At 37.7% G+C, this 13540-nt stretch overlaps 1 protein-coding gene across 1 annotated transcript; it reads left to right on the forward strand.

The window, feature by feature from the left end:
* Positions 1-605: 605 nt before the first annotated feature.
* Positions 606-13540, forward strand: tmem128 (transmembrane protein 128). The gene is made up of 5 exons (XM_061932633.2): positions 606-775; positions 4380-4512; positions 4579-4740; positions 7987-8095; positions 13135-13540. Exons 1-4 carry the CDS (start codon positions 664-666, stop codon positions 8084-8086), a joined length of 507 nt encoding a protein of 168 aa, XP_061788617.1. The 5' UTR covers positions 606-663; the 3' UTR covers positions 8087-8095; positions 13135-13540.

The following is a 13540-nucleotide window of genomic DNA, read 5'->3' on the forward strand; positions in this document are numbered from 1 at the left end:
TTATATATATTTATATATTTTTTCATTTATTTTATATATATATTTATATATTATTTATATATATTTATTTATTTATATATGCACCTTATTGCTTTTTTATCCTGCACTACCATGAGTTTATGTAACGAAATTCGTTCTTATCTGTGCTGTAAAGTTCAAATTTGAATGACAATAAAAAAGGAAGTCTAAAGTCTATATATGTTTAAATGTATGTATATATATATGTGTAATGTGTATATATGTATAAACGTATATATATATATATATGTTTGTATGTATATGTATCAATGTTTATGTATGTGTATATTTATGAATGCAATACATATATGTATATATATGTATATATATATATTTTTTTTTCTTTTTTTTTTTTTCTAACAAAATATTTCCGAAATGTAATTGTTTTTTATTGCCCCTCTTTTACCAAGAAGATAAAAAAATGCAACTGCCTTTATTCGAGCTAGCTAAAAACTACAACAATTGTACGTCATTAACATCCATCCATCCATCCATTTCATACCGCTTATCCCCTTTGTGGTCGCAGGGAGCGCTGGAGCCTATATTACTACGTCATTAACACGCGCCTCTAAATATCTATCTCACAACGTCATTAACACGCGCCTGTAAATAGCGGAAGTGCCTTGTCAGAGTTGTGCAGCTAGCATGATGCTAAATGACAGCGAGCTGAGAAAAAGATTGAAGAAAGATGCAGACTTACTCAAGAAAGATGCAGAATTGCTCTTGCAAACTCCGTCAACCGACGAACACGAAAAGAGTTAAGTGTAAAGTTGATACATTATCTCGCTGCCCGTTAGAAAGTACTGCTAACTGTTAGCTTAACTCTTGTCTGGGGCTAGTCAACATCAACTTATTATTATTATATATTATTATTATTATTATTATGTGTTAGAAAGTACTGCTAACTGTTAGCTTAACTCTTGTCTGAGGCTAGTCAACATCAACTTATTATTATTATATATTATTATTATTATTTGTTAGAAAGTACTGCTAACTGTTAGCTTAACTCTTGTCTGGGGCTAGTCAACATCAACTTATTATCTTTTTGCTTATTATTCACTTATTATCTTTTTGCTTATTAACTTATTTTTTTTCTTATTATTCACTTATTAAAATGTGATTAAATGTTGCATCTTGAAGATCTGCGATCATCTCATCATACATACACATGTCAAGACCAAAATGATGCGACTAATGTGAATTCCTCAACCATATGGGTGTGTTAAAAGTACTAACCATATGGGTGTGTTAAAAGTACTAACCATAGGGGTGTGTTAAAAGTACTAACCATAGGGGTGTGTTAAAAGTACTAACCATGGAGATGTGTTAAAAGTACTAACCATAGAGGTGTGTTAAAAGTACTAACCATAGGGGTGTGTTAAAAGTACTAACCATATGGGTGTGTTAAAAGTACTAACCATATGGGTGTGTTAAAAGTACTAACCATAGTGGTGTGTTAAAAGTACTAACCATAGGGGTGTGTTAAAAGTACTAAGCATGACGTCGCAATACATTTAGCTTAAAACGCTTTTTTAAAATGTTTAAAGAATGTTATTCTTTTATAGAGCTATCAATGTCATTCCAGATCATTGGGCCTCTACAGGCGATACTAAAGCTTGTACACTTTAGATGAGCATTTTTCCCTCTTAATAAAGCTTTACTTCTAGTGTTATGTCTATGAGAAGTAGTGTTATGTCTATGAGAAGTAGTGTTATGTCTATGAGAAGTAGTGTTATGTCTATGAGAAGTAGTGGTCACTGGAATGGAACCTCCAATTTTTGAAGATAACTGGGATACATGTTACACCATACCACATTGCAATAGTTTATATGAGTCCCATACAGAATTAGGAGAGCGTTAAGAGGAAGAAAGTGCCTCCATTTTGAGAGTAGACCGACATATTTAGATCGTTTATTCATGAAATATTCAATATGACTTTTGAAATGTATAAATCCATCTATGTAAACTCCAAGGAATTTAGTGCTCTCAACTCTCTCAATTGCTTTACCACTTATTTTAATCAGTATTCTATCAAAGTTTTTACGGCTTCTATTTGAAGGAAATGTTCTTGCTCCTGGCATTACTATTCTCCATTAGTCTGTTACAACAATAATATTTTGGAGTGTTAGATTTTTGGCCTCTTTTTAGTATGAATAGTATTGAAAAATGCTTAACATATAATTATGAGAGATCTTGATGCATGCTATCAATAAATACTATATTTCAGTGCCAATTAGCACTTTAGAATGTCATTTTTTTGGAGCATGTGATACTCGTTTGATTGAAGAACCAGTAATAAACAAGCACATCTTCCCATGACAGAAACAGACCTGCCCATATATATATATATATATATATATATATATATATATATATATATATATATATATATATATATATATATCGATATATTTCCAGGTGAAAGTTTACATATAAAGATATTAATTTTGGAGCGAGATAGACTGAAATTGAAGCGAATGCCAAGTGTACTGTAAACAGTCAGTGGCAAGATGGTATTAACCGCACAGGAAAACAAACTGTTTAAGTAGCACAGAATTACATAACATAAATGAAATAGAAAAATATTATTTCTATGTCAAATAAACAACATAGCTGTGCAATTAAGAGAAAATGTGTTAGATCAGATAAAAAATCAATTTGCAGGCAGGCACTTGTGAATTCCCAGTGGTGGATGTAATGGACACGTACAGTTCTGCTCAGCGCCAAGTAAGTGACTTGACTTCATTGTGCGGCCATCATCTTTCTCACTTTGGCGTACATTTTTGCCAGCAGCAACTCAAGATCAGTTTTGATTTGGGCTTACATGGTAAACAAGTCAAATGAATCTTTTATCCAGACGCATACATTTGTCCAAATGTGTCCAAGTAGACACATTGTGGACGTGGACCTGGACGTGGTCTACATCACTAAAAGAAACATCTAAAGAAGAGAATCCCTTTGCCAGTTTTTTTAATATATAAATATTCCCTCTTCTCTTCTTCGACTGTCCTCCTCATTTGGGATGTATGTTGTGATTTCACTTCCTGCATATCTTGCCTCTGATTGGCCTGTTCCTAATGTTTTGCCTTAATCTCAACCAATGGTGACTCATCATTGTAAACAACCAACCAATGATGGAGGTTCTTATGGTGCAAGTGGAATGGGATGGATTTAGTAGCTCATGGAGTGTAGAACAAGGAACACAACAAATTAGCGCTGTTTGCTCATTTTAACCTGCAATAAATTATATCTATATTACGATATTTTCTTCATTCTAATATCTTGTTTAAAAATATATCCATACATCTTAAAAACTCCATATGTTGCCCAGCCCTAGGATTACCCTAAATACTGTAAAATATGACATTTAAGTGTTAAAAATATATTCTCTGTAGTTCCACTTCTTCAAAAGTCAGCCAACTTTCTTCTGGTCATCCCGTTAATCCCTTTAGGTCTAGCTCCCCACTTCCAATTTATTCTGTCAACTTGCAGCCTTTTTCACATGTTTTTGGACATTTGCAGCAGTTTTCTCTTGTATTTAATTTGATCTGGCAGTTTTTTGGATTTCATCATTTTCGTGTTGCTTTTGTTGAATGGTGTTTTTGGTTTGGGATCCTCTCCATGTTTGGAGCGTTTCAAGCGCTTTTCCCTCCATTTTGCTCTTAACAATTGGTCAAGAGTGGCACTTTAATCTGTCATTTTTGTACTTGGGTTAGGGTTAGGGTTGCTTCTCAGTTTAAGTGGGCAATTTGAATGGTTGACAATGTCACCTTTTATGTCCTCCCTGGCAAATATCCAGCAATTCATGATTGTTTTGTCTGTGAGCGCTGCACTGTAACACAGGAACTCTCTAATTCAGGGCCATCTCTGCCAGTGTGGACAGATAATGTGGAATAAAAGCTTAGCATCATGTCGTCTTTATTAACTGCAGTTTACAGCTATGGAGTTGTTCTTCTGGCAAAACACTCAAACTTACTTCTATGGGAGCTGGGAGGTGAGCCAATAGGGATCACTTCCACTAAAGATGGAGACTAACTTCTTTTTTTGAGGCCACTGAGTTTATTGGGAACTACACAGTGAATCTGCATGATCAGTGTTCAGCAGCCACTGATATGTTTAATCCAGTTAATCAGTGTAAAATAGAAAAATGATTCCCAAGGCCGTGAATTTATCTAAAAGAAAACATTGCTATTACATTGAAAACTGCTTTAGTGCCCCTGTTATATTTTTATTCTAGGACTTTGCTGAAAGTTGTTAATTGGTCAAAATGCAAGCGCTTTAACATTTGTATGGGTGAAAGAAGTGGCCACAACACCTGCAATTTAATACATTGATCATCTTTTATTTGCTTTCATTTTCAGTTAAGGAAGAAAAAGATGCCAAACCTCTCGCTCGAATCAACAAACACTCCGTTTTCTGGATTGTGGTCTCGATAAGTGTTACCTATTACGTGGACTTCTTTGGCAACATCATTGAGAATGATAACATAAAGAGGTACAGAGGCTGCATTTAACCTTTAAGTGAGTATTTTTCCTTGTTAACCTTGACCTGTGTTTTCAGTTGGTGGTTCAACGTGGGCGTGCTGCTCCTCAGCGTTTGTCTGTGCCTGGCCATGTTTTGTATCGTGTACCTGGAGGGCTTCAGAGGAATCCAGCACTACGACCAAGAGTACCCGGCTATCCCGCCCATCACCACCGCTGCATTCATTGCAGCATCGTGCAGGTACGTACGTCACAAAGGGAAATGTGTGGGAAACGCAAAGTCATATAAACCAAATAAAAAGTCACACGTTCGATTTGAAATCATGTTTGGAATTCTTAGCTGCTCGACAGTCAGGAAAGTTTCATGGCCCATAACTTTATGAGCGATCTCCAGCGTATCGGGCTGGCTAGTGAGCTTTGGTGTGTCCAAGACAGGCCTTTTTTGTTTTTTTTCTTCTGATAAGTCAAAAAAGTCCTGCATGACCGACGCCATGTTTGTTTACACCAGGGGTCTCAAACTCGCAGCCTGTGAGACGATTTTTTGTGGCCCCACCTTAATATGAAAGTTTAATGTGGGTGTGGCCTGCAGGTTTTCTATGAATGGCATTTTACAGTGTTGTGTGTGTGGAGCTAAAAGAACCTACCAATCATGTTGGGGTATATGATGATGCAAGCAGAGAAACATGAGTGGAAGTTATAGCAGTTTTCTTCAGTGCCTCGTTTCTATTAGGCACACCTTCGTCCCTTCCAAAAAAACTTTTTAAAGTTGCGGCCCAGCGGGACATTGTACAAACCCCGTTTCTATATGAGTTGGGAAATTGTGTTGGATGTAAATATAAACGGAATACAATGATTTGCAAATCATTTTCAAGCCATATTCAGTTGAATATGCTACAAAGACAACATATTTGATGTTCAAACTCATAAACATTTTTTTTTGTTGCAAATAATCATTAACTTTAGAATTTGATGTCAGCAACACGTGACAAAGAAGTTGGAAAAGGTGGCAATAAATACTGATAAAGTTGAGGAATGCCCATCAAACACTTATTTGGAACATCCCACAGGTGAACAGGCAAATTGGGAACAGGTGGGTGCCATGATTGGGTATAAAAGTAGATTCCATGAAATGCTCAGTCATTCATAAACAAGGATGGGGCGAGGGTCACCACTTTGTCAACAAATGCGTTAGCAAATTGTTGAACAGTTTAAGAAAAACCTTTCTCAACCAGCTATTGCAAGGAATTTAAGGATTTCACCATCTACGCTCCGTAATATCATCAAAGGGTTCAGAGAATCTGGAGAAATCACTGCACGTAAGCAGCTAAGCCCGTGACCTTCCATCCCTCAGGCTGTACTGCATCAACAAGCGGCATCAGTGTGTAAAGGATATCACCACATGGGCTTGGTAACACTTCAAAAACCCACTGTCAGTAACTACAGTTGGTCGCTACATCTGTAAGTGCAAGTTAAAACTCTCCTATGCAAGGCGAAAACCGTTTATCAACAACACCCAGAAACGCCGTCGGCTTCGCTGGGCCTGAGCTCATCTAAGATGGACTGATACAAAGTGGAAAAGTGTTCTGTGGTCTGACGAGTCCACATTTCAAATTGTTTTTGGAAACTGTGGACGTCGTGTCCTCCGGACCAAAGAGGAAAAGAACCATCCGAATTGTTATAGGCGCAAAGTTGAAAAGCCAGCATGTGTGATGGTATGGGGGTGTATTAGTGCCCAAGACATGGGTAACTTACACATCTGTGAAGGCGCCATTAATGCTGAAAGGTACATACAGGTTTTGGAGCAACATATGTTGCCAATCCAAGCTATGTTTCCATGGACGCCCCTGCTTATTTCAGCAAGACAATGCCAAGCCACGTGGTTACATCAACGTGGCTTCATAGTAAAAGAGTGCGGGTACTAGACTGGCCTGCCTGTAGTCCAGACCTGTCTCCCATTGAAAATGTGTGGCGCATGATGAAGCCTAAAATAGCACAAGGGAGACCCCCGGACTGTTGAACAACTTAAGCTGTACATCAAGCAAGAATGGGAAAGAATTCCACCTGAGAAGCTTCAAAAATGTGTCTCCTCAGTTCCCAAACCTTTACTGAGTGTTGTTAAAAGGAAAGGCCATGTAACACAGTGGTGAACATGCCCTTTCCCAACTACTTTGGCACGTGTTGCAGCCATGAAATTCTAAGTTAATTATTATTTGCAAAAAAAAAAATAAAGTTTATGAGTTTGAACATCAAATATGTTGTCTTTGTAGCATATTCAACTGAATATGGCTTGAAAAGGATTTGCAAATCATTGTATTCCGTTTATATTTACATCTAACACAATTTCCCAACTCATATGGAAACGGGGTTTGTACATACTGTATACACCAGGGGTGTCAAACATACGGCCCCGCCCTGCCAACAGCTTTTATCCGGCTTGCGAGATGATTTTTGTAAGTATAAAAATTAGCTGACATTTTTGAATGAAAGAAACTGCTCTTCTAAATGTGTCCACTGGATGTCGCAATAGCAATTCTTTGTATCCCCTGCCGACTTCAGAGGGGGCGGAGCTATGTGCCCGGTTAAGATAGAGGACTGGGGACACATTTACTGGGCGCACATAAATATGCTGAAATAACATGGATCCTCTTCTAAGTGATTCATGAAATAAGTCTAAATTCACAAGTTTTGTTGTAGATGATGTACAGAATTAACCACATGATGTTAGTACATCAAAATGAGTGAATTACATGAATAACATGCTGTAGTTTGATTTTGATATTACGATGTATTATATCTTCCGATGGATAAAAATATTACACCAATGAGAGCATTTCAAAACACTTCCAGACTCACACCTTTTTGACTGATGAACACAGAAATGTTAAATCACAACAAATAAAGATAAACGACTATGAACAGCAACATGTAAGTGTAAAAAAAACAACAACATTTTGATTTGTATGTTTTCAGATTGTGCTTGTTCTATTTTTAAACAAAGAAAACAATCTGAAGTTGTCTTTATTTTGAAGTTATCAAGACAGGCTTTTACCAGTCCGGCCCACTTAGGAATAGATTTTCCTCTATGTGGCCCCTGAGCTAAAATGAGATTGACACCCCACACAGTACAGACCAGAAGTTTGGACACACCTTCTCCTCATTCAATGCAATGTTTTCTTTATTTTCATGACTATTTACATTGTAGATTGTCACATCAAAACTATGAATGAACACATGTGGAGTTATGTACTTCACAAAAAAAGGTGAAATAACTGAAAACATGTTTTATATTCTAGTTTCTTCAAAATAACCACCCTGTGCGCCGATTACTGCTTTGCACACTCTTGGCATTCTCACCATGAGCTTCAAGAGGTAGTCACCTGAAATGAAGTGTGCAAAGCAGTAATCAGAGCACAGGTTGTCAGAAACATGGTATGACTTGTAATTTCATGTCCTGATTATTAAAAACATATTGTATATTCTTTTGCAGTTTTAACATAGCACTTTGGCCTGTCTGGTCCTTCCTCACTCCACTCATCCTCTTCACACAGTTCATGGGCGTGGTCATGTTCATTTCCATGCTTGGATGAAGGTGACAGGTGAGTCATGTTTTAAACTGCATTGATCTTGAAAGGAGAAAAGAAAAGAAACGGCAGATCAACTGGCCTAAAAAAGGGGGGCTATTTAAAGGCTAGAGTATACAAATAAGTTTTAAGATGGGACTTAAATGCTTCTACTGAGGTAGCATCTCTAACTGTTACCGGGAGGGCATTCCATAGTACTGGAGCCCCAATAGAAAACGCTCTATAGCCCGCAGACTTTTTTTGGGCTCTGGGAATCACTAATAAGCCGGAGTTCTTTGAACGCAGATTTCTTGCCGGGACATATGGTACAATACAATCGACAAGATAGGATGGAGCTAGACCGTGTAGTATTTTATACGTAAGTAGTAAAACCTTAAAGTCACATCTTAAGTACACAGGAAGCCAGTGCAGGTGAGCCAGTATAGGTATATATATAGGTATATATGTATATAAAGGTATATACAGTATAGGCGTAATATAATCAAACTTTCTTGTTCTTGTCAAAAGTCTAGCAGCCGCATTTTGTACCAACTGTAATCTTTTAATGCTAGACATAGGGAGACCCCAAAATAATACGTTACAGTAATCAAGACGAGACGCAACGAACACATGAATAATGATCTCAGCGTCGCAAGTGGATAAAATAGAACGAATTTTAGCGATATTACGGAGATGAAAGAAGGCCGTTTTAGTAACACTCTTAATGTGTGACTCAAAGGAGAGAGTTGTTTTAGTAACACTCTTAATGTGTGACTCAAAGGAGAGAGTTGTTTTAGTAACACTCTTAATGTGTGACTCAAAAGAGAGAGTTGTTTTAGTAACACTCTTAATGTGTGACTCAAAAGAGAGAGTTGTTTTAGTAACACTCTTAATGTGTGACTCAAAGGAGAGAGTTGTTTTAGTAACACTCTTAATGTGTGACTCAAAAGAGAGAGTTGTTTTAGTAACACTCTTAATGTGTGACTCAAAGGAGAGAGTTGGGTGGAAGATAATACCCAGATTCTTTACTGATTCGCCTTGTGTAATTGTTTGGTTGTCAAATGTTAAGGTGGTATTATTAAATAAATGTCGGTGTTTAGCAGGACCGATAATCAGCATTTCCGTTTTCTTGGCGTTGAGTTGCAAGAAGTTAGCGGACATCCATTGTTTAATTTCATGAAGACACGCCTCCAGCTGACTACAATCCGGCGTGTTGGTCAGCTTTAGGGGCATGTAGAGTTGGCTGTCATCAGCATAACAATGAAAGCTAACACCGTATTTGCGTATGATGTCACCTAGCGGCAGCATGTAAATACTAAAGAGTGCAGGGCCAAGAACCAAACCCTGAGGAACTCCGCACGTTACCTTAACATAGTCCGAGGTCACATTATTATGGGAGACGCACTGCATCCTGTCAATAAGATAAGAGTTAAACCACGACAAGGCTAAGTCTGACATACCAATACGTGTTTTGATGCGCTCTAATAAAATATTATGATCGACGGTATGGAAAGCAGCGCTAAGATGAAGAAGCAGCAACATAGATGACATCCACCGTTAGCAGTAGATCATTAGTCATTTTTGCGAGGGCTGTCTCCGTAGAGTGATTTGCCCTGAAACCGGATTGAAAAGGTTCACAGAGATTGTTAGACACTAAGTGTTCATTTAGCTGCTGTGCGACAATTTTTTCGAGGATTTTCGAAATAAAGGGAAGGTGGGACACCGGTCGGTAGTTTACCATGAGGTCAGGATCAAGGTTAGGTCTTTTGAGCAGAGGATGAATAACCGCTTTCTTGAATGCTAGTGGAACAGTGCCAGAGGAAAGTGATAAGTTTATAATATTTAGCACTGATGGACCTACTAATACAAAAAGCTCCTTGATAAGTTTCTCAGGAAGTGGGTCAAGTAAACATGTTGTTTGTTTTATCCCACTTACACGCCGTAATAGTTCCTCTAATGTTATTTCATCAAAAAGACAGAGACTATTTTGGATTGCAGTATCCGTTGTAGATACAGTTGTATCTGTGTTAATAGAACCCAGTTGTAGCTGGGATGCGTTGTCTTTAATCTCCTTTCTAATGAGTTCAATTTTCTTATTAAAGAAATTCATAAAGTCATCTGCCGAGTGGGTGGAGCTGTTGGGAAGAGTCCCTTGTTGGGTTAGTAATGCTACTGTACTAAACAAAAATTTAGGGTCGTGTTTGTTGAGGCGGATGAGATTTGAGTAAGCATGCGTTTATAAGTTATTCAACTATCACTCCATGCTTGATGGAAAACCTCAAGCTTTGTCGCGCGCCATTTGCGTTCCAGCTTTCTACATGATAATTTATGAGCTCTAGTTTCTTCTGTAAACCATGGGGTGCGCTTTTTAGGGGCCCTTTTTTGTTTTAGCGGTGCTATACTATCAATGGTTTCGCACAGGGCATTGTCAAAGTTGTTAGTGGTTAGTAGGTTATCAATAGAGCCGACATAATTTGGGAATGGTGCCATTACCGAAGGCAGTAGGTCAGCAAGAGTCATCGATGTGGCAGCATTAATGTTGCGGCTGCTATAGCAGTTATTATTATTATTCGCTTTTTGACAATGAGTCAGAACTTCGAATTTTATAAGGTAATGATCGGACATTACTTTAGTATACGGGAGTACCATAACTTTGGAGGTGGTGACACCCCTGACCAGCACTAGATCTATCGTATTACCGTTGCGATGCGTAAGTTCATTTATCATTTGTGTAAGACCACAGCTATCAATTATAGCCTGGAGCGCCACGCACTGAGGGTCCGATGGGGTATTCATATGGATATTAAAGTCCCCCATTATGATTATATTGTTGGCGTGCGTCACTAGATCAGCAACGAACTCTGAGAATTCATTGATAAAGTCCGAATAGGGCCCTGGGGGGCGGTAGATAACAGCCAGGTCGAGAGGCAGCGGTGTGACAGACCTCATAGTAAGCACCTCAAACGATTTATATTTATTATTTAGGTTAGGGGTAAGGTTAAAGTTTTCATTGTATATTAGTGTGACCCCCCCACCCCTTTTGAGGGGACGGGCAATATGTGCATTCGTATAGTTAGGAGGAGATGCCTCATTTAGCGCAAAAAAATCGTCTGGTTTGAGCCAGGTTTCGCTAAGACCAATGACGTTAAGATTGTTGTGCTTACTTACCACTAAGCAATTTGATTTGGTACATGGTGTAATAAGTGTGACCAGTAGATGGCAGTCACGCATAAGAGATAAGTTGAACTGTAGGTTGACGACCCCTGTTCAAAAATGATGCTGGCAAGCAAAGTCCAAAACTTTTAAAATATAGACAATTACACACGGCGCTCCAAAATTTGTCAAAAATGTTTTTCGTACAACTTTGGCAAGCTATGAAGACGCAACACTTGATGGATTGTCGGTGCTGTATTATTATGGTGTGTGTGTGTAAGGACCCCAAAATGGCACCTATTAGGATGCATTTTATCTGGCGTTTTCTTTCACAATATTATGCAAACCCAACTTTTCTTACCTATTGGTAACTACATAAGTCTGGAAAATGTGCGCGTGTCTGCCATTGTAGTCCGTGCCATAATCTATAATCTCCTTCCTCTTGTTGTGGGTCATTCATCCTCTGCTGTAGCGTACACGACTAACTTCTATCTATCAGTACATTTGCTATGGGATAGGGTTGTCCCGATACCAATATTTTGGTACCGGTACCAAAATGTATTTCAATACTTTGAGATACTTTTCCTTACTTTTCTAAATATAGTGTACCACAAAAAATTGCATTATTGGCTTTATTTGAACAAAAAGTCTTGCGGTACATTAAACATACAGTATGTTTCTTATTGCAATCCAAGAACAATTTAGTCCTTAAATAAAATGTTGAACATACTAGACAACTTGTCTTTTAGTAGTAAGTAAACAAACAAAGACTCCTAATTAGTCTATGCAGTAACATATTGTGTCATTTATACACCTATTATTTTCTACACATTATGAGGGACAAACTGTAAAAATTGATTATTATTCTACTTGTTCATTTACTGTTAATATCTGCTTATTTTCTGTTTTAACATTTTCTATCTACACTTCTGTTAAAATGTAATAATCACTTCTCTTCTTTGACACTTGACATTAGTTTTGGATGATACCACACATTTAGGTATGGATGTGATACCAAGTAGTTACAGGATCATACATTGGTCATATTCAAAGTCCTCATGTGTCCAGGGACATATTTACTAAATACATTTAAAAAAAAAAGGAAAAAAGATTTTGTGACGATAAAAGATATCTATGTAATCATAGTAGTATCGACTAGATACGGTCTTGTACTTGATATCATTACAGTGGATGTCAGGTGTAGATCCACCCATGGCATTTATTTACATTGTGACGGTGGTGAGCTATTGTATCCTCCTGAAGCATGTTTAGCTATTCCTCGTCCTGCAGTGATAATGATACTTGTAAGAAACTTACTTTATTTGTCACCATGGAGACCAGGATTAGTGATTTAGAAGTAGCTAAAACACTGCGGATGGATGTTAGTCGCTAACTAGCTAGCCATGTGTTAAAGCAGCTCTTCCTGAGGGTGTTTCAGTGTTATAACTTCACCTTTATCTTGACTTTTTACACCAAAATGCGTCCATTCTCCCTTTTCTGTCTACACACTGTGTCTGCTTGTAAGTACTCTGTGTGTGTGTGCGCTGCCCAACATGCTCCTCTGCTCCTAAAACCAGCAATGTCACCACGTGACATCATGCCCGTTAAAAAAAGGGGTGGGGACTGGTACTTTTTAGAGGCGGTATAGTAGCGAATATGATTTGCGGTACATTACTATAAACCGTACAACCCTAATAGGCAAAATGTGTTGCTAATGTCAAAATACTTTCTGCCAAGCATTCCAATAACTGTAATGCTTTGGGCTCCAAACTCTTCAAAAGTTCACTTGGGTGAGCTTTCATAAGTAGTGATGAAGTGATGCTTGAGGAAAGTGGTGTTTGCTACACAAAGATGAAAAAAGCAGTTGAATGTGTTCTTTTAAATAGCATGAAGTATGACGGTGGTGTTTTCTTGTGTCCCAGTAATGAAGAACAGCAAGATGGAGGAACTGAAGCAGCTACTGATACTTTTTCTTCAAGGTGATTTGACCATTGGGACTTCTTCATGACTCCTGACAAGACTTTTTCATGTTCAAAAGTACCTTTAAAAAGAGTGCAAAATGTTTTTGAAGATTTGACTGAGAAACAACAATGTTTTTGTTCATGTTTAAGAATGTTAGGTGCTTTTTGTATATTTACTTTTGATATCTGCAAGCTGCAAAAAAGACTCTTTGTAAACCTAACAAAAGGCTTTTTATTGTATGTTAAATGAATATTATTTGCATTGGAAACCAATACTGTCATGTTATTTTTGCTTTGATGCCAACCTTCATGTGACCGCGCTTTTTTGATTACATAAATATTAAACTATTTGGAAATTGCACACTAA

This window comes from Nerophis lumbriciformis, linkage group LG38 (assembly GCF_033978685.3).
Source record: "Nerophis lumbriciformis linkage group LG38, RoL_Nlum_v2.1, whole genome shotgun sequence".
NCBI classification, from domain to species: Eukaryota; Metazoa; Chordata; class Actinopteri; order Syngnathiformes; family Syngnathidae; genus Nerophis; species Nerophis lumbriciformis.